The sequence below is a fragment of the Cetorhinus maximus genome, chromosome 10, assembly GCF_964194155.1.
Source record: "Cetorhinus maximus chromosome 10, sCetMax3.hap1.1, whole genome shotgun sequence".
NCBI classification, from domain to species: Eukaryota; Metazoa; Chordata; class Chondrichthyes; order Lamniformes; family Cetorhinidae; genus Cetorhinus; species Cetorhinus maximus.
The window spans coordinates 97,069,745-97,096,381 of NC_135888.1; the positions used below are offsets into that span (position 1 = coordinate 97,069,745).

At 40.4% G+C, this 26,637-nt stretch overlaps 1 protein-coding gene across 12 annotated transcripts in view; it reads left to right on the forward strand.

Moving 5' to 3' along the window:
* The window catches only part of ankhd1 (ankyrin repeat and KH domain containing 1), a 199,595-nt gene that overhangs the window by 57,544 nt on the left and 115,414 nt on the right, over positions 1–26,637 (forward strand). For 5 of the 12 annotated variants that reach the window (XM_078550820.1, XM_078550822.1, XM_078550821.1 and 2 more), the window contains exon 3: positions 7,424–7,447. The exons of the other annotated variants lie outside the window; for them this stretch is intronic. In XM_078550820.1, the coding sequence (XP_078406946.1) occupies positions 7,424–7,447 (24 nt within the window). The remainder of the gene's footprint in view (positions 1–7,423; positions 7,448–26,637) is intronic. 12 annotated transcript variants of the gene reach the window in all.

Sequence of the window (26,637 nt, forward strand, 5' to 3'; positions counted from 1 at the left end):
ATAGGAACAGGACTAGGCCATTTGGCCCATCAAGCCTGCTCCGCCCTTCAATAAGATCATGGTTGAACTGATTGTTGCCTGACTGTGTATATTTATGGTCCTCTCACAAAGGAATAGGAGTAGGCCATTTAGACCCTTGAGTCTATTCTGCCATTTAGTGTGATCATGACTGATCTGCGACCTAACTCTGTCCGCATTCCTTTTCCTTTTTGCGGTTGATTTAACAAGTTAATCTGATTTAACATTCAGTTAATCTAGCATCAATTGCTGTTTGTGGAAGAGAGTTGCAAACTTCTTAGCACCCTTTGTATGTGGAAGCGTTTCCTGATTTTACTCTTGAAAGGTCTGGTGCTAATTTTTAGATCATGCCGCCTAGATTCCTTAACCAGCAGAAATATGTGCCCCTCACCCCCATCTGTTCCCCTCAATGTAATGGTGGAGGATATAGATGCTTAAAGAAGGTTTACGGGAGGGTCTCTACCAAGTCTCAGTTCCTGATAATCAGGGCAGGGTCAAAGTATTGATAGAGAAACAGATTTCAAAGTGATATGGTTGAGACCTTTAAAATGTTGAAAGGAATAGATTATGATGTGATTCTGAAAGTTTTCCATTTTTATCTGATCCAATCCATCTCACTTAAGTTTGTAAGAATCAGAGAAGAATTATCTCTCCTGAAAAATGGCACAAAAATTAAACTATCTGGAGCAGTAATTATATGCAACAACTTTAATGTTGTGATCAATGCTACCCAGGTGTTTTTTTTCAAATGAGGATCCAATTAGCATCTCTGGTTAACTTGTAATGATGATCAATGATTTTCTAGTGTTTTCTCCAATTTGCTGTGAGACAATTGTCCACAAATATTTCAGCCCTTCCGCTGTCATACTTGGCTGTCCACGATCAGATCATTGAATAATTAGTTAGAATTTCCCCCTTGCACGTTCACAGCTTAGTTCTGTAGGCCTTTTACAAAGCACATAAAGCACATGGCAAGCACCCTGACCTGGTGCCTTTAAAGCCATGAAGAAAGAACTTGCATTTACATAGCACCTTTCACTATCCTGCAATGCCCCAAAGAATTTCATAGCCATAGTCATTGCTATCAGGAAACGCACCGTTCAATTTCAGTACAAAGTACATCAAATAGTAATGTGAGAAATGACCAGACAACTTTTTTTTGGTTATGTTGGGTGAGGGATAAATATTGGCAGGACACTGAGCTTTGAAGAGTGTCATGGGATCTTTTGAATCCATCTGAGAGGGCAGACCTGTCCCCATAGTTTAAAGTCTCCTAGACAGACCGCTCCTTCAATGTTGTAGCACCTTCTCAATGACTGCACTGGAGTATTAACCTAAATTATATGCTTAAATTTAAGCTGGGCTGAACGTGGTGAAAGTGCTGCAATTTAGTCAAGGGTGCCATCTGGTCAGTTAACTCTACCATGCCATCAGTGTTGACACTTTCAATAACAATTACAGTAACATTTCTGTTATCCAGCACACTATCAAGCAGCATTCCCTATTAAAAGAGATTCTGGGGTCGGGTCTGTTTTTTGATTGACATGCCAAACTCACTGCTAACCGTTATTGGCAACCTGTTCTCACTCTGGTCTCAGCCTCCCACTGCTCTGCAGCACCATCTCCCCTTGGCATTGCTCACTCTATTTGCACACTCCTTCACCTCAGACCTCTACACCACCATCCTGGAACTTTTTCATTGGATGAAAACACGGAACTCGCTTTGTATCTCGGTTAACCAGCATATTTGATGAAGTGGCACCTCCCATTCCCAGATAAAAGATTTTCCAATAAATCTTCCTTAACAATTAGAGCTGTACCCATCTCAACCTTCTGGGTCAATTGATCATCTTTTAACTGATTCAAATTAGCCCTTCTTAAAAGTTTTAACTTCACCTGAAAATGTTCTCCAATTGCCCATTTGGGTGAGCTTTTCCTTTCTGCGCAGATTTGTCTGCCATTCATTTGTGCCAACAAATGTGGTGTTACTCTGCTCCTGCAGTGATGGGTAAAAGATGAAAACCTGCTACCTTAATGTTTCAATAAATTATTGGCAGTCTTCCCACAAGAAAAACTTTTCATTCATAACATTGCTGCTTTATGTGTTGGAACCAACAGTTTCCTTGCTCTCATTTCATTGTTGCCCATCATGCTGTGAAGATCTTTAACACTGGCATAACTGCCTAGAAATACTGTTGCTTAGAACTTTTAGGATGATGCTCGCAGAAAATACTAGGAAAATGTTTTAACAATTCATTTGAACTTAATTGAATTTATCAACTTAAACAGTGAAGTGACAAGATTTTGGTATTTTCAAGTCACGTGTATCAAAGTTCATTGATTTTGCAACCACTGAATTTTTCTTAGTGGCAATTTAAGTGAAAACCTAGAGTGGATTAAATGTAATGGCAATATTTTCTGTTAACAATGAGAGAGCAGATTTTATTTCATTCATGACACCTAAATGCAAGATGTGCACCAATTACGGTGTTTGTGCTTATTCTTTTGAGTCACAAATAATTAGATTTATTATCTAGTGTATCTATCTATATACCTATATCTATAATAACTATTATTAGTGAATTAGATGTCTATCTCAAATCCTGTATATTCACATTCTACAATAAGTGAAACAGGTCCTGTAAAGCATTGTAGAGCTTGTTTTATGATGGTTTGAATCAGTTTGCTCAAAGTAGAAAAAAATTTGACAATTTGCTTATTCCTGATTTTATAATTGTGTTTTTATATTACCGTTCTTAAAGTGGTGACTGTCTTTCTTTTCTAAAATTTGTATTTTGAAAGAGAAAGGAGTAATGACAATTTGGTTCACAACTACAAAGAGGTTTTCAAACAATAAAAAAAAATTGAGGGCAAACAGATTATTATTTTTATTGTTTGGTGAATTGATAAGCAACTACAGACTGAAGATTATCACAAAGTGAGTAGAAAGTTGGAAGAATTTTTCCATTTTTCTTAAATTTTAGAACATGAAATGGTTTGCAAGAAGTGGCCTAATTAGGTGATTAAAAACCTTGAGTGAACAAAATGGCCCGTATTTATATAGTGCCATTCAAAAACCTCAAAACCTCCAAAAACAGTTCAATTAAGCATATTGGAAGTGTTGACCCTGTTGTAATGTAGGAAAATTAGAAGGAAATTTGATCATTGAAAAGCAAAAAGCGTGTAAGAGTAGGCAGAGAAATGGGTTAGAATGGATAGCTCAGGTTAGAAAGCTGGCAAGGGCACAATTTGGCCAAATGGCAGCCTTTGTGCAGCAACCTCTTTGTTCAAGAATGTAAAAACACAATTAAGGTTACACTGTTAAATTGAGAACTCTCAACAATGTGTCTTATAAGCACATTAGCTCTCAAGACTCCTTCAAATTAAATAAAAAGGCAATAACATCTCTGGATAAGTATGCTTAAGCTACTGTCTATGTGCCTACTTTCTTCTGCCTTGCTGATTTCATGCACTGCCACCCCAGTCATAACCTCAGCCCAGGAATGCCTCTGCCTTAAGCCCCAGACGTCGCTGTTTGCATTTGCCAGGTAGCAGAATGCTGAGGTTGTTGCATCTCTGCTTGAGCTTTTTTTCTTGTACCCTGCTCCACCTTCTAGTTTGTTCAGTGCAGCTCCTGATTGTGCCATGTATTCCCTGTTTGTTCCGTTCATCTCTCCTTGTTTAATTTCTTAGTTGATTATTATGTGGCACAGACTTGCATGATGATAATGCTACAAGGTCGACCAGTAATATTTTGGAAGCAGTACATGCGTTAAGAATCATTTGGAGTTCTTTGGGGAGATAACAAAATTTACAACTGAGACTTGGCTGAAAGTTGCAATTGGATAATGTTAAAAGCCTCATTGAATTTTAAGACTCACTGAATTAATTGAAAGTTAGCTGCTTGGATTGACAATGATCTTTCTGCTGGTTAAAAAAGTTATGGGGTGATAAGGGGCAGGAGGAGAAAGGACAACGGGGAAGTTCTTCTGGGTCTATTTCACATTCACAAACAAGAAGCAAGCATTCTAATTTTAAAAAGAGATGAGAAATTGATTAACAGCAACTTGCATTGGTACCTTTTTTAATGTATTAAAATATCCCAAAGTGCTGTGCAAGAGGCATGATGAGGAAAAGGAACATTGAGCCGGAGAAGAAGACATCAACAGGGATGGTCAAAAAACTGGATTGATGAAGTGGGATTTTAGGAAGCTCAAAGATTTGAGTGAAAAGTGAAAGTCGCCATAGCCCCAGAGGACCATAGGCTGCTCTTTCAGTTTAACCTTGGGGGTCGCCACACCTCAGGTGAGGAGTGAGGTTGAGAAGGCAGGGCTTTCATGGATGACCTCAGTTGGTACGGGACACCTTGCTGTTGGCGTCACTTTGCATCACAAACCAGCAGTCCAGCCAACTGAGCTAACCAACCCCCTGGATTTGAGTAGATTTAAGAGTAGGACCTTGGTGAAAGCAAGGAAGATTTTTTTTTGGCTGTGACGCTCTTAAAGAATGGAGAAAACCTTCTGAACTTTTGAGGTTGCTTCAACTCTGTCAGGAGATTAATTACGTTGTAGAGAGAAAGAGAAAAAGAGGATTCACGGCTTTTGTGAGTTGCACCCAGCCTTTTAAAAGGAATGGGCTAAGCTATCTATTGTAATTCCATGCTAATGTTAAAGATGGGCTTAGACATGGCTGTTTCCTGTCCTCCTCCTCCCTCCTCTTTGCTCCCTTTCCTGCTTCCCCAGCCCCATTGCATAGGAGTATTGTTACATTTGAAGCTTTGTTATTGGATAAGAGTAGAAAATCTATGAAGAATTGGTCCCCGAGAAGGAATGAATCTTAACTAAGAAAATGGGGTCTAAATATACTGGGTAAGGTTTTTAATTGTGGGTTGTTGTGATGCTGCTAACCACTTCAAAAGCTCACAAAAGTAAATGGAAGCACAAGTTGGGTCTTGTGGACAGAATGAACTCATGTACAATGGGAAAGAATGGAAAGAAACGAGAGAGTGACAAAGGCTTGGGGAAGGATTTGGTGCAGAGTGCAAGTGAAAGGATGGGACAGCACTTGAATAGATTGAGAAAAGTAAACGATTGAGGGGGCAGGAAGAGAAGTTTGAAGAGACATTTGGTAGTGCAGAGAATGTGGACCAGTAGTGCTTGATGTGATTCAGCCAAATTTGATAACTATTTGGTAACTTGAAAGTTGGTACGCATTCTACTTGTGTAGTAGCCAACTCCTAGCCTAACTTTGAAAATTATTCTTTTCCAGGCAGTGGCTTAAAATATGAATTATTTCATTAACTGCTCAGGTAGCCTGTTCTGGTGCTAAAAGCCATTTTCACATCTTCCATATACTTTTGTTTTGTGCGTAGAGGTTGACTGAGGAAGACCTGGTTGCCTTAGGAAAGGCCCCCTTTGAAAAGAAATTCCGCTTCTACATGAGCTTCCTACCAGCCAATGCTTAAAAATCTGAGCTTGACACCTCAATGGTTGAATCATTTAAGAATATAGGTATGGTCTAGATTGCGGCTTTGTGTAGCACAGGAGGAGACTTTCTTTTCATTTGCCTATAAGGTTTATCTCTGATAGAGTCATAAATGATCTTCACTTTTGGCAGTGGTGGTATTATCCTATTTCAAAAGTTTGCAAGACCTAACTAAAGGGAAATACATAATCTTAACATTTTAGAGGAAGTGAAGAGAAGGAAAGAGCTTTAACATTGGTGTATTTAACAGACTTCAGTCATGCGTTAAAAACATCAGGCATATATTTCAAATCTTAACCATGTTTAGTTTAGGCATATTATGGCCATGTAAGGCCGCCATTTGTGTAATTGCATAGTCTGGATACATTTCTGCTCTTCTAAGTTTATAATGCCAGCAGGTTAAAAATTAAAAGGCTTTTTAAAAATACATTAAGCTTTTACTAAATAGCAAATGTTTGTTGTCTGGGTAATATCGCCTATTTCATTTAAGAAAATACTTCAACTTGATTTGAGTTATACAGCCGTGCTCATTCTATGAATTATACAAGATTCAATAGTGGCTCATCAAAATATATGACGATTCTGCTTCAAAGGAACAAATCCTTTTAAAAATGAAATTTGAAAGAGAAAATTGGTTCTCATCTTCATTGTCCTTGTTGAGTAATCTGTGATCTTTTGATTTCATTGTTCTTGTGAATGAATTACTGTTGATTATAAGTGCTTAGTATATATTTGCATTTCTGGATGATTTGTTCAGAAGTCTATTGCTTAGATATTTGGAGAGGAAGGGGTGAAGAAAGCTATGCTGGGAATTAGTAATGCCGATTCAAATTTCTGATATCATATGTCATGCGATGAATGTTTTTCATTGGTCCTGATTCAACTCTGAATCTCTCAAACCCTTGGGTCACAGTTATCCATTGCCAGCATTGTTTGAAATTTCATATGGGACAGTTGCAACATATACATAACCATTACTATACATCATGTTCTAAGTTTTAAAATTTAAACCCTGTGTCCATCTACTTAATATATTTCCTTCAGAACTCCGACATGGCCAGTTTCCATTGTGTTAAAGGTGTGCTGTAGATGGTCATTACTGTGTTTTTCCTCTGTTGTATTGTAATGCTGAAAGAGGTAGGACTTCACTTCAACTATTTTTTGATGTAAATATTGAAAAAGCAACTTTAAATGTTTTGACTTTAAGTCTTCTCATAGCCATTTAGTTCTGCTCCACAAAAATCACTGTATATGCTCAGTAATTTTTAACTAGATTTGATCAAATTTGCCATGGACAATGCTGTGATTAATGTCCTGGCATGTGGCTGATATAAATTGGTTAAAACTTGAGTACATAATTTTGGCATTTCCAACATGTGCCACTTGATTTGTATGAGCACCAAATTTCTCTCTCCAAATTGGGCAAGCTATTTCTCAAGTCTTTTTCTTCGGAATCAGTCACAAGCCGGAAAAACCTAAGTTTTCAGAATCAAACAGCTGTAATTTGACTGAAAATGGAAGATTTGGTCTTGAAGCAATCTGATTTTCAGATGGAGGAAGTTTTAACTCTGGCATTGTGGTGCTAAATTGGAGCACATATGCTATGATGTGTGTTCAGCATAATATCAGAATAATGTATTAACGTAGGACTGTAGAGATGATGCTTCAAAACTGGTAGAATTGACACACCTGCACTGCTCCCAAACCAGCCCCAAACCACTTCCTTATTGATCTTCAGCTGAATGTCCCATTAGTGAAAGTGTAGTAACTTGTTTCTCTGAAAGGTCAGAACCAGATTCTTGCCTTGGCCTTTCAGTGTGTACACACACTTTAGAAAATATGTAGTGCAAAAGAAAGGAGTTTAGGTCAAATATTTGAAGTCATTCTACTTATTTTTTTTCTTTTTCCTCTCCTCCTGAAGATTCAGAATGGGAAGAGATATATGGTATGTGTATATTTATGGTCTGTTTGCCCATTGCCTTGATTTTTGTGTTTGCTGTTTGTGTGAAGATGGTGGTTTTACAGTTTTTTTGCCCCCAGTGCATTCATTTTCTGTTGCATGTTTTATGGCATTCAAAACAGTATGCGAAGTACATTACAAATCTAAATTCAAGAAATGAGTCACTAGTAGCATGTGCTTTCATAGCCAAGCTATTTTCAAGTTTGAGGTAACATCTCTCTTATCTTTTTAATATGGAAGTAAATTCCTTCATTTTATATTCTTCTCATAGCTTTCAACTTTGATCACAATAAATATCTGGTCAGTGGCAGAATTTTTTTGACTTCCTGGATGAATGATTTGAGATAATGTTCAAGGAGGTTCTATGACATTGCATAATACACACTGTTTTGGTGTACCATGATGTTCAGAAGCATCTGACTTGATATAAAATGCATGTTACTTTCTTTTAGTTGAACAGCAAGCAAGATAATCTGTTCGCTTGATGCAATTATCTTAAAACCATGCTTTTAGAGGAAAAGAAAACTATTGGAGTTTAAAGTTTTACCATGTGTCGCATGTTTTGACTCAATGATTTTTAAAACACAGAATTTTTCAATGGCTTGTGCTGCAGGTAATTTGGCCTGAGCTCTAGCTTGTTAGTTGGCATTATAAAACCCTGCGGCATTTAAAAATATAACTGTTTCTTGAAGTGCAAGTGTTGAATTGTTCCTGTGGCATTGTGGGTTGGATATAAATTATGCTGTCCAAAATATGTCTTTATGGTAGGACTATACATGATTGCTGAAGCATGTTTTTGAACGCAAAAATTGAGTGCAAATGCCTATGATTTTATTTTGATTTCATTATCTTATTTTCTGCCTTGTCTGCTCCCTTCTACTTATTGCTTCATTTTCTTCCCTTTCATCTTAATGTTGACATTCTTGTTGGTTTTTCTTAGTGTAGATTATATTGCTAACGCTTGTGCGCCATGTGTAAAACTACATGGCGCCTGTTATAAAACATAATTGAGAAAATGAATACATTTATTTTCCTCTCTGTACTGGTCAGCTGCAATTTAACATTACTGACCTTATTTAGTTCCTTTTTGTGTGTTTGCAAAGTATAGGAGGTTAAAATCAGCTGTGTGATTCAATCGGAGTAATGCAGACCACAGTGATCTTTACAGTCCACCATTGCTGATGCATTATCATCTGACTTGAGACTTCTGGATAGTTTGAATGAATTGTTATTTCAGATGGGAGATACATATTTGAGGCTGGACAAGCCTGATACAAAATTGTAACTATATGGCTGGAAAATTATTACAGTAATCACTAAATGTTGATATAGAGGAAATAGCGTTCTAGGATTTTGGTTGGCATTTCAATCAGAGACCATTAAGGATTACAATGCTGTGTCAGACACTAGACCTTCTGGGAGGCACAGTTGAACTGCTTTACCTGTTGTATGCTGCCTGTAGAATGGTATCATTTTAAGTACCTGTTTAATAAGAGCTCTGCCAGTTACCACTTAGAAATTGTAGAATTTATTTCTTCAACAAACCAACTTTTCATTTTTTTTGATGACCCACGTAAAGTTCTGGTTAAGTATTGTCAGAGACAAGTACGCATCTATCAATCTGAAAGTTACAATGCAAGCTGTTGGAGTCCTGCATTGCATTTTTTCTTGTGATTGGACAAAGAATGTTTGAAGTGTGCAGTATGTTTGTTGTCATTATTGGTGAGGTGGGCAGTTTGGGGATTAATCCCTTCCTGTCTCCCCAGTATTCTTTCCTCAGTGAAGGTTAAAGAGACTAGGCTGTTTAGAGACTGTCGGCAGTTTAATAAAAACTTGCAGTAATGACCTGTTGCACCGATTCCTTTGCATTTTGTGGATCTAAATGAACCTACAAAGGGCTCAGTGGAAGTGCCCAGTAAAAACAAATTCAAGAAGATTTGTTAACTGTAAATAAAGCTTACCTGTAGTTATATTTATTTTAAGATGCTATTTTATTAGTTGTCCTCTGTAGATCCAAATTGCTGTTTAGTTTAACCTTCAATTTTATTCCTGCTTCTGCTTTCCAAAAAATTGATTGGGAAAGGAAGAAGAAAATTAAAGCAATGGGCAATTGTATAGGTAATTGTATATGTAACCTCTTTCAAATCGCACCAAACCGGAGGAACAATACCTAGGTAACAAGTGGTGTCAAATCATCTACATTTTTCACACGTTTTTTAATGTAATTCATATGTTAATTCATAACCATATGTTGGCTGCTTTGTTTCTTGACATTGCAACAGTGACTACACTTCAATAGTACTTTGTTAGTTGTGAAGTTCTTTAGGGCAGACAGAAAAGATGCATGCTCTGTTTTTCTTTTTTCTTTCTTCATTCATGGGATGTGGGGGTCGTTGGATAGGTCAGCATTTATTGTCCATCCCTAATTGCCCTTGAGAACATGGTGATGAGCTGCTGCCTTGAACCGCTGCAGTCCATGTGGTGTAGGTACAGTAACAGTGCTGTTAGGAAGGGAGTTCTAGGACTTTGACCCAGCGACAGTGAAGGAATGGCGATATATTTCCAAGTTAGGATGGTAAGTGGTTTGGAGGGGAATTTGCAGGTGCTGGTGTTCCCAGTTGTCTGTTGCCTTTGTTCTTCTAGGTGATAGTGGTCGTGGGTTTGGAAGGTGTTGGCTAAGGTGGCTTGGTGAGTAGCCTGCAGTGCATCTTGTAGATGGTACACATTGCTGCCACTGCTGTCGGTGTTGGCAGGATGTTGTTGATGGGGTGCCAATCAAGTGGGCCGCTTTGTCGGGATGCTGTCAAGCTTCTTGTGTTGTTGGAGCTACATTCACCCAGACAAGTAAAGAGTATTCCACCACACTCCTGACTTGTGCCTTGTAGCTGGTGGGCATGTTTTGGGGAGTCAAGAGGTGAGTTACTCACCACAGGATTCCTAGCCTTTGACCTGCTTTTGTTGCTACAGTAATTATGTGGCTAGACCAGTTCAGTTTCTGGTCAATGGTAACTCCCAGGATGTTGATTGTGGGGGATTCAGTGATGGTAATGCCTTTGAATGTCATGGGGAGATGGTTAGATTCTATCTAGTTGGAGATGGTCATTGCCTGGCACTTGTGTGGCACCAGTGTGACTTGGCACTTGACAGCCCAAGTCTGGATATTGTCCATGTCTTTGCTGCATATGGAAATAGACTGTCAGTATCTGAGGAGTTGTGAATGGTACAATCATCAGAAAACATCCCCACTCCTGACCTTATGATGGAAGGAAGGTCATTGATGAAGCAGCTGAATATTATTGGGCCTACGATGCTACCCTGAGGAACTCCATTATTAGGAATGGGAGTATACAATTAATGGAAGACAGTGAAGGGTCTAAGTATATAGAGGTAGTTAATTATGGAGTCATTTGCAGCACACAAGGCCATTCGGCCATCAAGTTTATGCCAGCTTTTCGTGAAGCTGTCCAGTCAGTCCCATTTCCCAGCTGTATCTACATAGCCCTGCAAGTTTATTTCCTTCAAGTGCCCACCCAATTTCTTTTTGAGATCATTGATGATCTCTGCTTCCACCACCCTTGTGGGTTGCGAGTTCCAGGGCATTACCATTTGCTGTGTTTTTTTAAAAAAAAAGTCTTCCTCATATTCCCTCCCCATCACTTGCCCACAACCTTAGTACAAGTACTAGGAGATACAGATCTATCAGCTAATGGGAACAGCTTTTCCTTGTCCAGCTTATCCAAGCCTGTCATATTTTTGTACGTTTTTATCAAATCTCCCCTCAATCTCATGCTCCAAGGAGAACAATCCCAGCTTCTCCAACCTAACTTTATATCTAAAATCCCCCATCCCTGGAACTATTCTGGTAAATCTCCTCTGCACAATTTCAAGGACCCCCACATCCTTCCTAAAGTGTGGTGACCAGAACTGGATGCAAAACTTTAGTTGTGGCTTAACTAGAGCTTTAGAATGGTTCAGCATAATTTCCTTGTTTTTTTTTAAACTTGATGCCTCTATGAACCCCAAAATCCCAAATGCCTTGCTAGCCACTCAGTATGCTTGTTACCTTCATAGGCCTACGTGCATGCATTCTGAGGTTCCTCGTATCTGCACACTCTTTAGAACAGTGCCATTAAACCTGTGTTCTAAACCGTTTTGTGAGAAATCAACCCTGTAGAGTTTTGAGTTCAGAGGCATAGTGCACAAATGGTACAAAAAATAGCACAATAGGTAATGGTTAGTTTATACAAAACACTGGCCAGAGTGTATTGTGTGCAGTTTTGAGTCCCCCATTATAAGAAGGACGTTAGCCATAATGTGTATTATGTAGATTGCCAAGGTAATGCTAACAGTGGGGGAGTTATAGTTATGAACACAGATTTTACAATCTTTTATTCATTCACCTGATGTGGGTGTCACTGGCTGGGCCAGCATTTATTGCCCCATCTCTAGTTAACCTTGAGAAGGTGGTGGTGAGCTGCCTTCTTGAACTGCTGAACTCCATGTGGTGTAGGTACACCCACAGTGCTGGAAGGGAGTTCCAAGATTTTGATCCAGTGACAGTGAAGGAACGGTGATATATTTCCAAGTCAGGCTGGTGAGTGGCTTGGAGGGGAACTTCCAGGTGGTGGTGTCCCCATCTATCTGCTCCCCTTGTCCTTCTAGATGGTAGTGGTTGTGGGTTTGGAGGGTGTTGTCTAAGGAGCCTTGGTGAATTGCTGCAGTGCATCTTGTAGATGGTAAACACTGCTGCTACTGTGCATCGGTGGTGGAGAAAGTGAATGTTTGTGGATGTGGTGCCAGTCAAGCGGGCTGCTTTGTCCTGGATGGTGTCAAGCTTCTTGAGTGTTGTTGGAGTTGCACTCATCCAGGTAAGTGGAGAGTATTCCATCAACTCCTGACTTGTGCCTTGTAGGTGGTGGACAGGCTTTGGGAAGTCAGGAGGTGAGTTACTTGCCACAGGACTCGGCCTCTGACCTGCTCTTGTAGCCACGGTATTTTTATGGCTAGTCCAGTTCCACTGCTGGTCAATGGTAACTCCCAGAATGTTGTTTGTGGGGGATTCAGTGATGGTAATGCCATTGAGCGTCATGGGGTGATGGTTAGATTCTCTCGTTGTAGATGGCCATTGCCTGGCATTTGTGTGGTGCGAATGCTACTTGCCACTTGTCAGCCCAAGCCTGGATATTGTCCAGGTCTTGCTGCATTTGGACATGGACTGCTTCAGTATCTGAGGAGTCGCAGATCGAGCTGAACATTGTGCAACCATCAGTGAACATCCCCACTTCTGACCTTTATGCTGCAAGGAAGGTCATTGATGAAGCAGCTGAAGATGGTTAGGTCGAGGACACTGTCCTGAGGAATTCCTGCAGTGATGCCCTGGAGCTGAGATGACTGACCTCCAACAACCACAACCATTTTCCTAGGTATGACTCCAACCAGTGGAGTGTTTTCCCCCTGATTCCCATTGACTTAGGTTTTGCTAGGACTCCTTGATGCCACACTTGGTCAAATGCGGCCTAGGTGTCAAGGGCGATCATTCTCACCTCACCTCACCTCGGGAGCTCAGCTCTTTTGTCCATGTTTGAACTAAGGCTGTAATGAGGTCAGGAGCTGAATGGCCCTGGTGGAACCCAAGCTGGGCGTTGGTGAATAGGTTTTTGCTAAGCAAGTGCCGCTTCATAACACTGTTGATGACCATTTCCATCACTTTACTGATGATCAAGAGTAGATTGATGGGTTAGTAATTGGCCGGGTTGGATTTGTCCTGCTTTTTGTGTACAGGACATACCTGGGCAAGTTTCCACATTGCTGGGTAGATGCCAATATTGTAGCTGCACTGGAACAGCTTGGCTCGATGCATGGCAAGTTCTGTAGCACAAGTCTTCAGTAAAATTGCCGGAATATTATCAGGGCCCATAGCTTTTGCAGTATTCAGTGCCTTTAGCCATTTCTTGATATCACGTGGAGTGAATCGAATTGGCTGAAGACTGACATCTGGGAGCTCCAGAGGAGGCCGACATGGATCATCCACTCAGCACTTCTGACTGAATATTGTAGCAAATGCTTCAGCCTTACCTTTTGTACTGATGTGCTGGGCTCCCCCATCATTGAAGGTGGGGATATTTGTGGAGCCACCTCCTCCAGTGAGTTGTTCAATTGTCCACCAGCATTCATGACTAGATGTGGCAGGACTGCAGAGCTTAGGTCTGATCCGTTGGCCATGGGATCACTTAGCTCTGTCTATCACTTGCTGCTTATGCTGTTTGGCACACAAGTAGTCCTGTGTTGTAGCTTCACCAGGTTGACACCTCATTTTTAGGTATGCCCGGTGCTGCTCCTGGCATGCCCTCCTCCACTCTTCATTGAGCCAGGGTTGATCCTCTGGCTTGATTGTAATGGTAGAGTTGGGGATATGTTGGGCCATGAGGGTACAGATTGTGGTTGAATACAATTCTGCTGCTGCTGATGGCTCACAGCACCTCATGTATGCCCAGTCTTGAGTTGCTAGATCTGTTCGAAATCTATTCCATTCAGCACAGTGGTACATACTGGGATTATTTCCATTTTTTGTAGCAGAGAAGGTTGACTATATTTAATAGACATGTTTAAAGTTGATTTTTGATGAAAGGAAAGTGTTGTTTGGTTCTTGAGTCAGTGCTAAGGGGTTATTCATTTTGTAAAATAAGCTGACTTGATAGTGATTTTAAAAACATGATGTGCTGGGTTACAAGTTGTGGTGATATACAATTCCACCGTTGCTGTTGGCTTACAGTTTCTCCTGGATACCTAGTTTTTTGCAGTGCACAGTACAAAATTGTTCCTCTGTGTGACAGACTTTTGTCTACACTATGGCAGTGCTGTGTGGTTGTCACTCCTAATGCCATCATAGACACATATGTTTTTTATAGGATGGTAAGTGAAAGGGAGGGAGGAACATAAAACAATCAACATCACCAGGGAAAATGTATTGGGGAAACTGTTAGACCAAAAGGCTGACAAATCCCCATGGCCTGCATTATAGGGTCTTAGAAGAAGTACTGCAGAGATATTGGAGGCATTGATTATAACCTCTCAAAATTCCTTAGATTCTGGAAGGGTCCCAAAGATTGGAAAATAGCAAATTTAACACCTTTATTCAAGAAAGGAGGGAGACAAAGCAGGAAACTACAGGCTTGTTGGAAAATAGCTGGCATTCATTATTAAAGAGATTGTAGCAGGAAACTTGGAAAATCATAATGGGTTCAGGCAATGTCAGCATGGTTTTGTGAGAAGGAAACCATGTTAAGCTTTATTTTAAAGAATTCTTTGAGGAAGTAACAGGCAAGGTGGATAAAGGGGAGCCTGTAAATGTGGTGTACCTGGATTTCCAAAAAGGCATTTGATGAGGTGCCACAGCAAAGGTTACTACGCAAAATAAGAACTCATGGTGTACAGAGTAACATATTAGCATGGATAAAGGATTGGTTAGCTAACAGGAAGCAGAGAGTTGGGGTAAATGGGCTTTTTTTTTGAGTTGGCAAGCAGTAACTAGCAGAGTGCCACAAGAATTAGTGTTGGGGCCTTAATTGTTTTCATCCAAGTCTTTGATATAGATTGTGGGGAGAAAATGTATGGTTTGCCAGTGTTACCAAGATGGATAGGAATGTAGAGCCTACAAAGGGATATAGATAGGTTAAGTGAGTGTGCAAAAATTTGCCAGGTGGTATATGTGAACTCGTCCACTTTGGCAGGAAGAATAAAAAAGCATTATACTATTTAAATGCAGGGAGATTGTAGAACTGTGCTACAGAGGGATGTGGATGTCTTGGCACATGAATCTCGAAATGTTAATATGCAGGTACAGCAAGTGATTGAGAAGGAAAATGGAATGTTGGAATTTATTGCAAGGGGAATGGAATATAAAAGCAGGAAAGTTTTACTGCAGCTGTACAGGGCATTGGTGAGACCACACCTGGAAATACTGTGTAGAGTTTTGGTCTACTTATTTGAAAAAAGATATAATGGTGTTGGAAGCAGTTCAGTGAAGGTTTATTTGATTCATTCCTGGGATGAAGGACTTATCTTATGAAGAAAGGTTGAACAGGTTGGGCTGATAACCCACTGGAGTTTAGAAGAATGAGAAATGATCTTATTGAAAAATATAAGATCCTGAGGGGACTTGACAAGGTGGATACCAGGCAGATGATTCCTATTGTGGAAGATGCTAGAGCTGTGCGACACAGTTTAAAAATACGAGGTCTCCCATTTACGAGGGAGATGAGAAATCTTTTCTTAAGGTTGTTAGTATGTGGAATTCTCTTCCCCAGAAAGCAGTTGGGGCTGAGTCATTGAATTTATCCATGGCTGAGTTACTCAGATTATTATTAGTCAAGGGAGTTGAGGGTTATGGGAGGGGGCAGATGACAAAGTGGAGTTAAGGCCACAGTCAGATCAACCATGATCTTATCGAATGACAGAGTAGGTTGAAAGGGCTGAATGGCCTACTGCTTCTAAGTCCTGTGTTCCTATGCATGAGGTCAAGTGGGTTACTTCCTTTAGTTGGTTCCCTCAGCATCTGATGCTGACTGGGTCTTGCAGTTATGCCATTAATGCTTCGGTTAGCTTTTTTGCCACAAGGTGTCATCGAGGCAGAGCTGATTACTTCTTTCAAAGCAAAATGTGATAAATATTCGAAGCAGGTGGGGGTACAATGTGGAGGTCATGGCATAGTGGTATTGTCACTGGACTGATATTCCAGAGACCCAGGGTAATGTCCTGGGGACCTGGGTTCGAACCCCACCATAGCAGATGGTGAAATTTGAATTGGAATTAAAAATCTTGACCACAGAACCATTGCTGATTGTTGGAAAAACCCATCTGGTTCACTCATGTCTTTAGGGAAGGAAACCTGCTGTCTTTACCTGGCCTGTCCTACATGTGACTCCAGAGCCACAACAATGTGGTAGACTCTTAAATGCCCTTTGATCAAGGGCAATTAGGGATGGCCGAACCAGTGACACCCACATCCCAGGAATGAATAAAAAAAATACTACGGGGAAATAATAATTAATTTTTGATTAATTAATTTGCCAAAGCGAAGGTAGTGTCGCCCAGGTGGCTGCCCCTGTGCTGTAAATTAGCCTAGTTCCATAGTTCAATGATCGCTTGGGAGAACTGAAAACATGGCACTCCCATTTTTGTTTACTCATCTGTGAGATATTATTGTTATTGGAAAGACCAGCATTTATTGCCCATCGCTGATTTTCCTTGGGAAGGTGGTGGTGAGCTGCTGCCTTGAACTACTGTTGTTCATGTGGTGACGGCACTCCTGCAGTGCAGTTGCAGGATTTTGACTCATCAACGATGAAGGAGCAATGGTAAAGTCCCAAGTGAGGATGGTGTGTGTCTTGGAGATGGTGGCACCCCGTGCACCTGCTGCCCTTGTCCCAGGTGGTCGAGGTTGTGGGTTATGAAGTGCAGTCAAAGAAGCCTTGGCAAGTTGTTAGTGCATGTTGGTGATGCTTCACATGAAGCCACAGTGTGCTGGTGGTGACTGGTGTGCCAGTCAAGTGAACTGTTTTGTTCTGGATGGCATCAATCATCTTGTGTTGTTGGAGCTGCATGCATTAGGCAAGTAGAGCTTATTCCATCATATTCCTGACTTGTGCCTTGTAGAAAGGGTGACATGAGATGAATCACTTGCTCCACAATGCTCACCACCTGCAGCCACAGTATTTCTGTGACTGGTCCAGTTTAAATTTCAATGGTGATCTCTTCTCTCCCCAAATCCCTTCCCCTCACACTCTGGATGGGGCATTTTACAGTGCTAATGTCAAGGGAGGTGGTTAGAATCTGTCTTGTTGGTTATTGCTTGGTACCTGGAAGGCATGAATGTTATTTGCCACTTGGCCTGAATGTTGTCCAGGTCTTGTTGCGTGTGAGCACACTTCATTATCTGAGAAGCTGCAAATAGAATTGCATAATCAGTGGTAAACGTCCCCATATCTGACTTTGATTTATGTAAGGGCATTAAAACAGTTGAAAATGTTTAGACCTTGGACACTACGCTGAAGAATTCCTGCAGTGATGCTCTGGCACTGGAATGATTGGCCTCCCAACAGCCACAATCATATTCCTTTGTGCTAGGTATGACTCCAACCAGTGGAGAGTTCTCCTCTGATTCCCATTCAATTTTACAAGGCCCCCTTGAGGGCACACTTGGCCAAATTATGCCTTAATATTAAGGGCAATCACTCTTCCCTCACCCTTTTGAGTTCGGTGCTCTTGACTGGTCCAAGGCTGTGACGATGCCGGCAGCAGAGTAGTCTGGACTGAATCCGAAATGAGCAGGCTCTTGTTGAGTAAATGTCACTTAATAGCACAGTTGATCACATTTTCCATTACATTGTTGCTGAATAAGAGACTCTATAATACGCTTGATTGGATTTGTCATTTTGGTGGAAAGGGCATATCTTGGAAATTTCCCACTTTCTCAGGTAGATGGCAATGTAACAATACTGAAAAATTGATTCATCAGCTAAGGGAGAGGTAGATTGCAAGAGGCTTCCTTGCCCATGTTTTGACCTGATGCCATGAAACTTCATGGGATCTGGCGTCAATGTTGAGGACTCCCAGGACCACTCCCTCTTGACTGTATACCACTGTGCTACCAGCTGACATGGGTCTGTCCAGAAGGCGAGATAGGTTATACTGTATCTAGTGATGGTGGAGGACTATTCTGAGGCATTAGCTTAAAAGCATGATTTGGTGAGTATGACTCAGACTGTTAACTTGACCAGTCTGTTTGTCAGCCCAATTGCCCAATTCTGGCACACTATTACTGAGGAAGACTTTACAGTGTTGCCTGGGCTGGGTGTGCCTTTGTCATGCCCAAATTTGATGCCTATGTCAATAGTATACTCCAGTATACTGATCTAATTCTTACAGTACTTTGTCTTAGTGGTTTGGCACAGTTCAGTGGCTTGCTAGGCTATTTTAGAGAGCAGTTAAGAATCAACTGCTTCACTGTGGATCTAGAGTCACATGTAAAGTCATCAGATTTGCTTCTCCAAAAGACACTCGTGAACTAGATACGTCTTCTTACAATCTTGGTAGTTACATGGTCACCATTACTGATACTAGCTTTGTAATCTAGATTTATTTAATTGACTGAGTTTTCCTATCTGCCATGATGGGATTTGAACTTGTGTCTCCAGATCATTTGTCTAAGCCTCTGAATTACTAAGTCACATAACCATTCTGCTAATTGTGTTCTCATAGTATTTTTCCTTAGAAAGCACTAATCCCATTAGTCTCTAACAGAATCAGCAAAACAATAAAATTAAGTGTAAATAAAGGGTAATGTTAATAGTAAATAACAGATTAAGTCAGATTTATTAAAATTGTCAATGTTTTGAAAGTTATTAATGGCATCAACTAGGTGAAACCAAAGTACTTTTTGGTACTTGCCTGAATCCAGTTATCTATCCAAGTGTAATGCAATTTTAAAAATGTAATCTGAAGTACCATTTTCATACTTTCAAACTTTGCCAAACTAAATTAACCTGTTTTTCTTTCAAACAATTTTTTTTGCCAATTTCTCATATCTCTATGTAAAATCTTGCGGGTATGGTTTCATTGCTGCCAGGTTAATTGACAACAGGGAATCCCAATGTAATATTTATCCTGGCGTCCATTTATGAGCATTTCCAGCAGGGGTGCTTCTTCAGTTATCACCATTGAAATCCCTGGCTGATTATCTCTTGTGTATCTCGGAGATACTGAATTTAATTTTGGCACCATCCTGCCAACCTGGCCGGTATCAACCAACTCAGAACAGTTAGAATGAAACCTGGGAATAATGGCTGCTACACTTTAGGTGTTTATGGGATAAATTTGCTGAACCACCATGATATCCTGCACTAGAAATACCTCTAAATGGATACCAAGTGTTTTGTGTCATTTAAGATGGTAATGTCAACAAACTGTTGCATCCATAACTTATTTTAGTTTCAACACATTACTCCTCATTCCTATTAATTGAGATTAATTTTGTCTTGTAGCTAAAATGTCAGTAATTGAGTAGTTTGAGATCTGGAAACAGTCTACCCATTTGTGGTGAGGAGGAAGTTAAGATTTTTTTCTTCGTTGTAATGGCATCTATGGACATTCTTATACCTGGCATGTTTGAAGTTAAGACAGGTTATGGAGAATGGAGGAATTTTTATTATTCCCGTAGCTGAAGCTCAACTGGGATTGTTTGCAGATAATGGTGTCCATTTTAGGATAGGAACAAAGTCTTAAATCTCTAATTTTTCCAGTGTGTTCCAAAGCTGAAAATGAAATTTTGTATCTTCATTTCTCCCAGCAACTTCACTACATCTGAAATTCCTTTGCCTTGTGGTTGCAAGATTTGCTTGCTTGCTTGTTTAAATTGAGATATTTTTCAAGATGTCATTTTTGATGGTGCTTTAGTTGGAAACTTCAGCCTTCTTAAAAAGCTGCTTAAAACTCACTCCATTTTCCACTAGTATGTAAAACATTTCTGTATAAATCAGACATTCTTTATATTTTTTCTTTCTGATACACTTTGTAATTTTGGGTGAAATTGTGCCCCTCTCTGGAGGTGTGTTCATCACCCTGAATGTCCGTTTTGGTATTATGAGAACTTGACAGCATAGCTCTTCTCTTAGTTTGAATTGTTAAGTGGGAGATTATTTTTCTAATTCAGCTGCTGCCATTATTATAAAATTAGAAAGTTGCTTGGGTAGAGCTACCTCAGCACCTAGGGCAGGGGTTTCCAAACTGGGTCACAACTTCCAGTCAAGTTGTGGGACAAGATTTGGGGGTAGTAATGGTGGCTGTGGAGCTCGGACTGAGTTTTAACAGCTGCTAGGCCCCTTTTAAATATTTGTTTTTTTCCTTGTTGGTGGGCATGGCGTAATCCTAAAGCCAGATTGTTGTAACAACTACACGCTGTAAAAAGGTGGGTCTTCGCTTTTCCAGGGCAAAACCCAGCAGTTTGAAAACCCTACCCCATCAACAAAATACCACCTGCACCCCCTACCCAACCTGCTGAACAACTCTCAACCCCACCCACTATCTCTTCCCCATAAGTTTTCATTCTGGAGTCACACGAAGCCTGAGGTATTAAGACGGGGTCACATCGGGAAGGAAAGCTTGGGAAGCACTGACTTAGGATCAGGAGATAGGCAAGCATATAATATTTCTGATCCTCCCAACTGAGTAAATGGGATCTGCAGGGAACATGCTAGTGCATAGTAGTAGTGCTAGCGATGACTAAATTGATTACAATACAGCTTTTACACTGAGTGAAACCAAATGAGATTAATAATTTTATTCAATGGCTCACTCCACCTCCACCCTGAGTTCTGGATTGATTGATTCCATGATCATTTTTCTCATTGCATATGATATATGTGGTAAAAATGCTGGTGTTGAAGCATTGGATAGGAATAGATGTTTAATTGCTTTGAGAATGTTACTTTCACAACTGAGATTATCTGTTTATGTAAGTAGCAGAATGATGCTACATACTTTGCCAAATTGCTTCCAGCCCAAGAACAGCATTAGTTGACCAATATATTTACTACAGTTGTTGTGTTTAGGTAATATCATTGAAAGTTGTTCTGTCCAATGAACTGAAGACAATGAATAAAGAGTGATATACATGTCATAAAGGTCCAGTTGGAAATGAATTGATTGATATCTCAGTCTCATCTTCATCTTTAATACCTGCCCTTCCCTACTTCAGTAAACTTTGACCGCTACACCATCCTCTCCATCCCTTCCAAGTTTTCCATTTCTGACCCTAGTTTTTTTGTGCTTTGGACCCGCACCTTCAGCCGCCTTGCCACCACATTCTGGTATTCTTTTGCTTAAACGCACCACCTTTCCACTTCCCTACCTTTTTAAAAAAAAATCTTCCTCAAAACACATGTCTTTGACCAAGCTTTGCATCAACCCACCTAATATCTTCTCAAGTTGGCTTCCATCTTATTTGTGGTTACACCTCTGAGGTGCCTTAGTACAATCTTCTGTATTAAAAGTGTTAAAGTAAGTTGTAATGCTATGAATGGTGCTGAATTGTGGTTTTTACCAATGCTGGTGCATTCAGTTCATGGCTGGTGCGTGTAATTCATTGTAGCTGTCTTAAATTGATTTGTGACCAATCAACAAGTTTTGCTCCTGTCCTGGTTATATTGTGCTAAGTTTCAGGGCTGCATCAAAATTTGAATTCTGTAACTAACACTGGTATAACTAATGTGCCATGCAAGCCATCATCATTGTAACTTTGGACTGCCCAATCGCAAGCTGATCTTTTTTGGCATTGTAGTGTTGCATACTGCAGCTTGTAACTACACTTATAAAGTTTGAAGGGATTGGTGCAGCCAAATTCTGACCGTGATGGCTATGACTTGAATAAACCTGACCTCTTTTTTTGTGATTATTTTTGATATTTTGTAGTCGCCTGACCTGTTCATGTGTTGCTGAATAGACAGACTCTGCCAAGAATGTATATGAATCATACTAGTTACTGCTGAGCTCTTGACTGTGGAAGTTTCTTGTGCTTAAAATGTTTTTATGATACAAGTGAAAATTCTAAGTGGTGTATATGCCACTCACAACTTGTTATAATAAATTGTCTTCAAGCTACAAAATGCATGCTCCACATCTCCACAAATAGGTGAGATGGCTTCTGGATGTCCTGGAAGAAATTTGAAACAAGATGGTGTAGGTTCATACATCGCACGCAGTTTAGTTAATTTACAGAGACTTGAGTGGAGAGTACTAAAGTAGTAAAATCTGAAGCCAGTCCCTACTCTGAGCTGCTTATGTCAGGTTGAAGGAAAGAGAAAAGGGAAATTGAAGCTTTCCCCTTCCACTCAAGGGAGTTAGAGGCTAATGAGCTTTACAAGCTGTTATGATCTCCGTAGAGACTAAACTCTTAAAAGAAAGAAATTTGAACTTCCAGTTGGATAACTGAAAGAATGACACGTCCAGATTTCATGTTTAAGACTTTTACTGTAACAAACAGACTCAAAGCACTAAGTATTATTGCTTTAGGCAGCTTATACTTCAAAATACAGAACACAACTTTCCCTTTTACTTTCAGCACAACCGAAAAACACCTGTCACAGGTATACATTACACTGTCACTTAAGTAGTAATTCAATTTTCCCGGACCCAGCCTAAAGTGATTACCAGCTTCCGAGGGTTTACTTCCATTCCTTTCCTTTCCCAACCTGGTAACTTTTAACCCCAGAACTGTCTTTCACGGTGAGAGTTTTTCTTTGTGATTCTCCCCTAGCACAGACGAGGCAAACCTTGCAGCCTCATTTTAACTCATGAATTTGGTCTTTTCAACACAAGCGCAATCTCCCACCTGCATTCCTGCACCGTGAACCAGAGGCTTTGGCCTGCAGTTGCGTTTTCTTAGATTCTGGCAGACTAACTTGTTTGAGCGCTTCAGGGATATCTTAGAAACTCTTTCCCCCCTTCTAGCCCATCTTGATGCAGTGTGCATCACATGAGCTTTGTATCCGGGTAGAGACTGATTAGCTATTCTTTAGACCCTAATTCTATTCTATCTTGGAATTAAATGGACAGTTTAAGACATAACTCTTTACAATCTGACATTCTCAGCACCTTCCTGAGACTTTGGAGACTGCCAGTCTAACCACTGTAAACACAGATGCTGCTATCATTGTCTCCAAGTGTGATCACCTTACACCTTCTTAGCAAAATAATCTGGGCCTTCCTTTAATCTTTAACAGCTCTTCACCCAGGCCTGTTCTCAGGCAGACTTCAGAACAGGTACATGCCCTCTTCATTTTATCCTAAATTTAAGATGCAATCCCAAGAGATAACAATCTTATAAACCTAAATTGTAACAAAGCAGATTGGCTGCCCTTGTTTGTGCACCCTTAAGCTTATCCCTCAATTCCATTTTCTAGTTCCTGCCTCAAAACCCTCTTTAAAAAAAAAAATCCTGTTTGGAGGTTGGATTACACCTGAGCCAAGAGTCCCATGGAAGTTCTTTGAGCAGAATGTTTTACATTGTTGACTGGGCTAGGTGATGCCCAAAGCTTTGTCTTGGTAGCATGTTAGGCTTGGCTCTGTTAGCACTCTTGCCTGTGAGCAGCCAGAAGGCGACTTCAAAACCCATCCCAGAGATATGATCGCACAATCTAGGTTGATCCCTCAGTGGAGTACTGAGGGAGCACTGCACTGTTGAAGCTGACATGTTTCAGTTGAGCAGTTAAACCTGTCTTGTTCCTCAGATGGATGTAAAAAATCTGACTGCACTATTTGAAGAACAACAGGAAGCTTTTTTTTGACCAGTCTTTATCCTTGACTAACAACAGAAAGTCAGATTTTCATTGTTTGCTGTGCACAATTTGGTTGCTGCATTCCCTGCATTACAACAGTGACTGTGCTTGAAAATATTTTATTGGCCGTAAAGTGCTTAGAGATGTCCTGAGGCCATGAAAGAATTTTTTTGTATGAAAGCTTACTGACTTTTTAATATTTTTTCACAAGGTGTGGGTGTTGCTGGCTAGGCCAGCATTTGTCCATCCCTAATTGCCCTCGAGGAGGTGGTGGTGAGCTGCCTCCTTGAACTGCTGCAGGCCATGTGGTGTAGGTACATCCACAGTGCTGTTAGGGAGGGAGTTCCAGAATTTTGACCCAGTGACAGTGAAGGAACAACGATATAGTTCCAAGTCAGGGTGGTGTGTGGCTTGGATGGGAACTTGCAGGTGGTGGTGTTTCAAGGCATCTGCAGCCCTTGACCTTCGAGATGGTCGAGGTTGCAGGTTTGGAAGGAGCCTTGGTGTGGAATTTCCTCTCATCATTAATACTTACCAAATGACAATTTGTATCATGTTCTGTCATTTTATAAGGACAGGCATGTTTTGCTTTACATGGATGTCTTACCATTTTATTTTTATTACATGTGGTGGAAAGGCTAAAACAAAACAGAATTACCTGGAAAAACTCATCAGGTCTGTCAGCATTTGTGGAGAAGAAAAGAGTCGACGTTTCGAGTCCTCACGACCCTTCAACAGAACCGAGTATAGTTAGGAGAGGAGTGAAATATAAGCTGGTTTAAGGTGTGGAAAGGCTGCTGTTCGGTATAATTAGACTTGTATTGTCACTCAGGTGCTTAGTTTAAGACTTGTTAATTTGTTAGTGTGTCCAGGCGAAGGATGTGGCCGTGGTGTCTACCCTCCACCGTCTAACCGACTCACAATTGATTTTTTATGTTCATTTAGTTGAGTTCTGCTGGGAATATAACTTGCCAAGTCTGTATACTTGAATGTGTGTTTCAAGAATACTTTTGATCCCATCGTGCCCCTTTTGGTCCAGAAGTTTAATTCCCCTCTTGATGGCAGTTGTCTTCAAAGGTGCTTTATGCTTTTTTTTAAAAAAAAGAAACTACTTCTGTACTTGTTTTTTATTCTTTTCTATTAAATCTTTTACACTCCTTACCAATGTGTGGCAGTTGCCACACTCAACTAGGCTGGTCACCACTCAATGTACAATTTTTTAATATGCAGGTTATAGGCAAATATTTAAATTGGAGAAGACGATGATGGATGATAGACATGATCAGCATTCTGCAGTCGTGTCTGTTAACTTTTCATACCATCCTGCTGTTCTAATGCATGTGAAGTAAACATTTTCTTGCAAGGAATGGGGAAGTATTTGATTGGAATTGACCTAGGTCTGCACGGTAGCCTGATATCTTGGGATAGGATTGTTACTAAGGATGGACTAATGCTGCGTGATGTATCTATTCAGGTCAAACTTGTGAACTCTGCAGAGCATTTCAGTGCCAGCCTTGAGGTCCTATTTTCTGCGATTGCTGCGAAGGCTAGTCCCACTGCAACTCTTTCCTTAAACATTCCTAATCTTCAAGTTCACCTTGTACACAAGACTCAGCTCTAGCACCCCTGATTCCCTTCCCATTGGAATCCTATGCAACTTTTGCTTCTGGCTTCCTTGCTAATTTATATTGTCAGTGGCTCCCACTTTGCCTTTTAAAACCACTCATTATGTCTCCTTTCCAATATTTAAAAAAACTTCCTTCCCATCTGTTGTCCATCTCAAATCTTCCCTTATCTAAAATCTTTGAAAGTGTTGTCACTTTCCAACTTTGTGGTCATCTCCCCCATAATCCACCACCTGATTCCTTTCAATACAGCTTTAGCTTTTTACACGATACCAAAACAATCCTAATCATAATCATTAACAAAATCCTATGTGACTGTAATTGAGGTAGATGATCTCTCCTTGTCTTAGACTTTTTGATGTTGTTTAATATAGTTGACTACATCACTCGCTTCTAATGCTTCTCTGTATTCCAGTTCCATGGAATGACCTCACCTGGTTTTAGTCCTGTTTGAATGTATCTAGAGTATCATTGGCATTGGCTTCTCCTCCCAGTCCCACATCACTCCTTGAGTTTCCAAGGTCATTTCCTTTGCTGTCCCTCAGCATTACTGTTCATGGACATGGTGGCAGCCTCCACATGTATGCATCAGCACCCACCTCTGATCTTCTCAAAATTTTGATTCTTCTGCACTGTCAGTCAGCTAGTCCAACATTTGGTATTGGATGAGGCTTAACTTCAGTGTTCAGCAGATGCTGTTTCCACAACCTTCTGGACTTTTGCATCCTCCAAGCCCCCTCTTCTGACTCCTGCCTCTTAGGCATCACACTGTCCCTTCATGTATTGGCAGCAGAGCTTTCTGCTTCTGTCTTCACTATAGAGAATATAAAACACATTCCAGCAATAGCTGTAAATCGGGAGGTGGAGTGGAGAGAGGAGCTTGGTGAAATAACAATCACTTGGGAAGCACAACTGAGCAAACTGATGGAGCTGCGGGCTGACAAGCCTCCAGGTCCAGATGGATTTCACCCTAGGGTCTTAAAAGAGGTGGCTAATGAGGTTGTAAATGTGTTGGTGTTAACATTCCAAAATTAGCTTGAATGTGGAAAGGTTCCATCAGACTGGAAAGTAGCAAATATAACCCCCTTATTCAAGAAGGGAGTGAGGCAGAAAACAGGAAACTATAGGCCAATTAGCTTGTCATCTCATGGGGAATGTGTTAGAATCTATCATTAAAGAGGTTATAGCTGTCCACTTTAAAAAGTTCAAGGTAATCGGG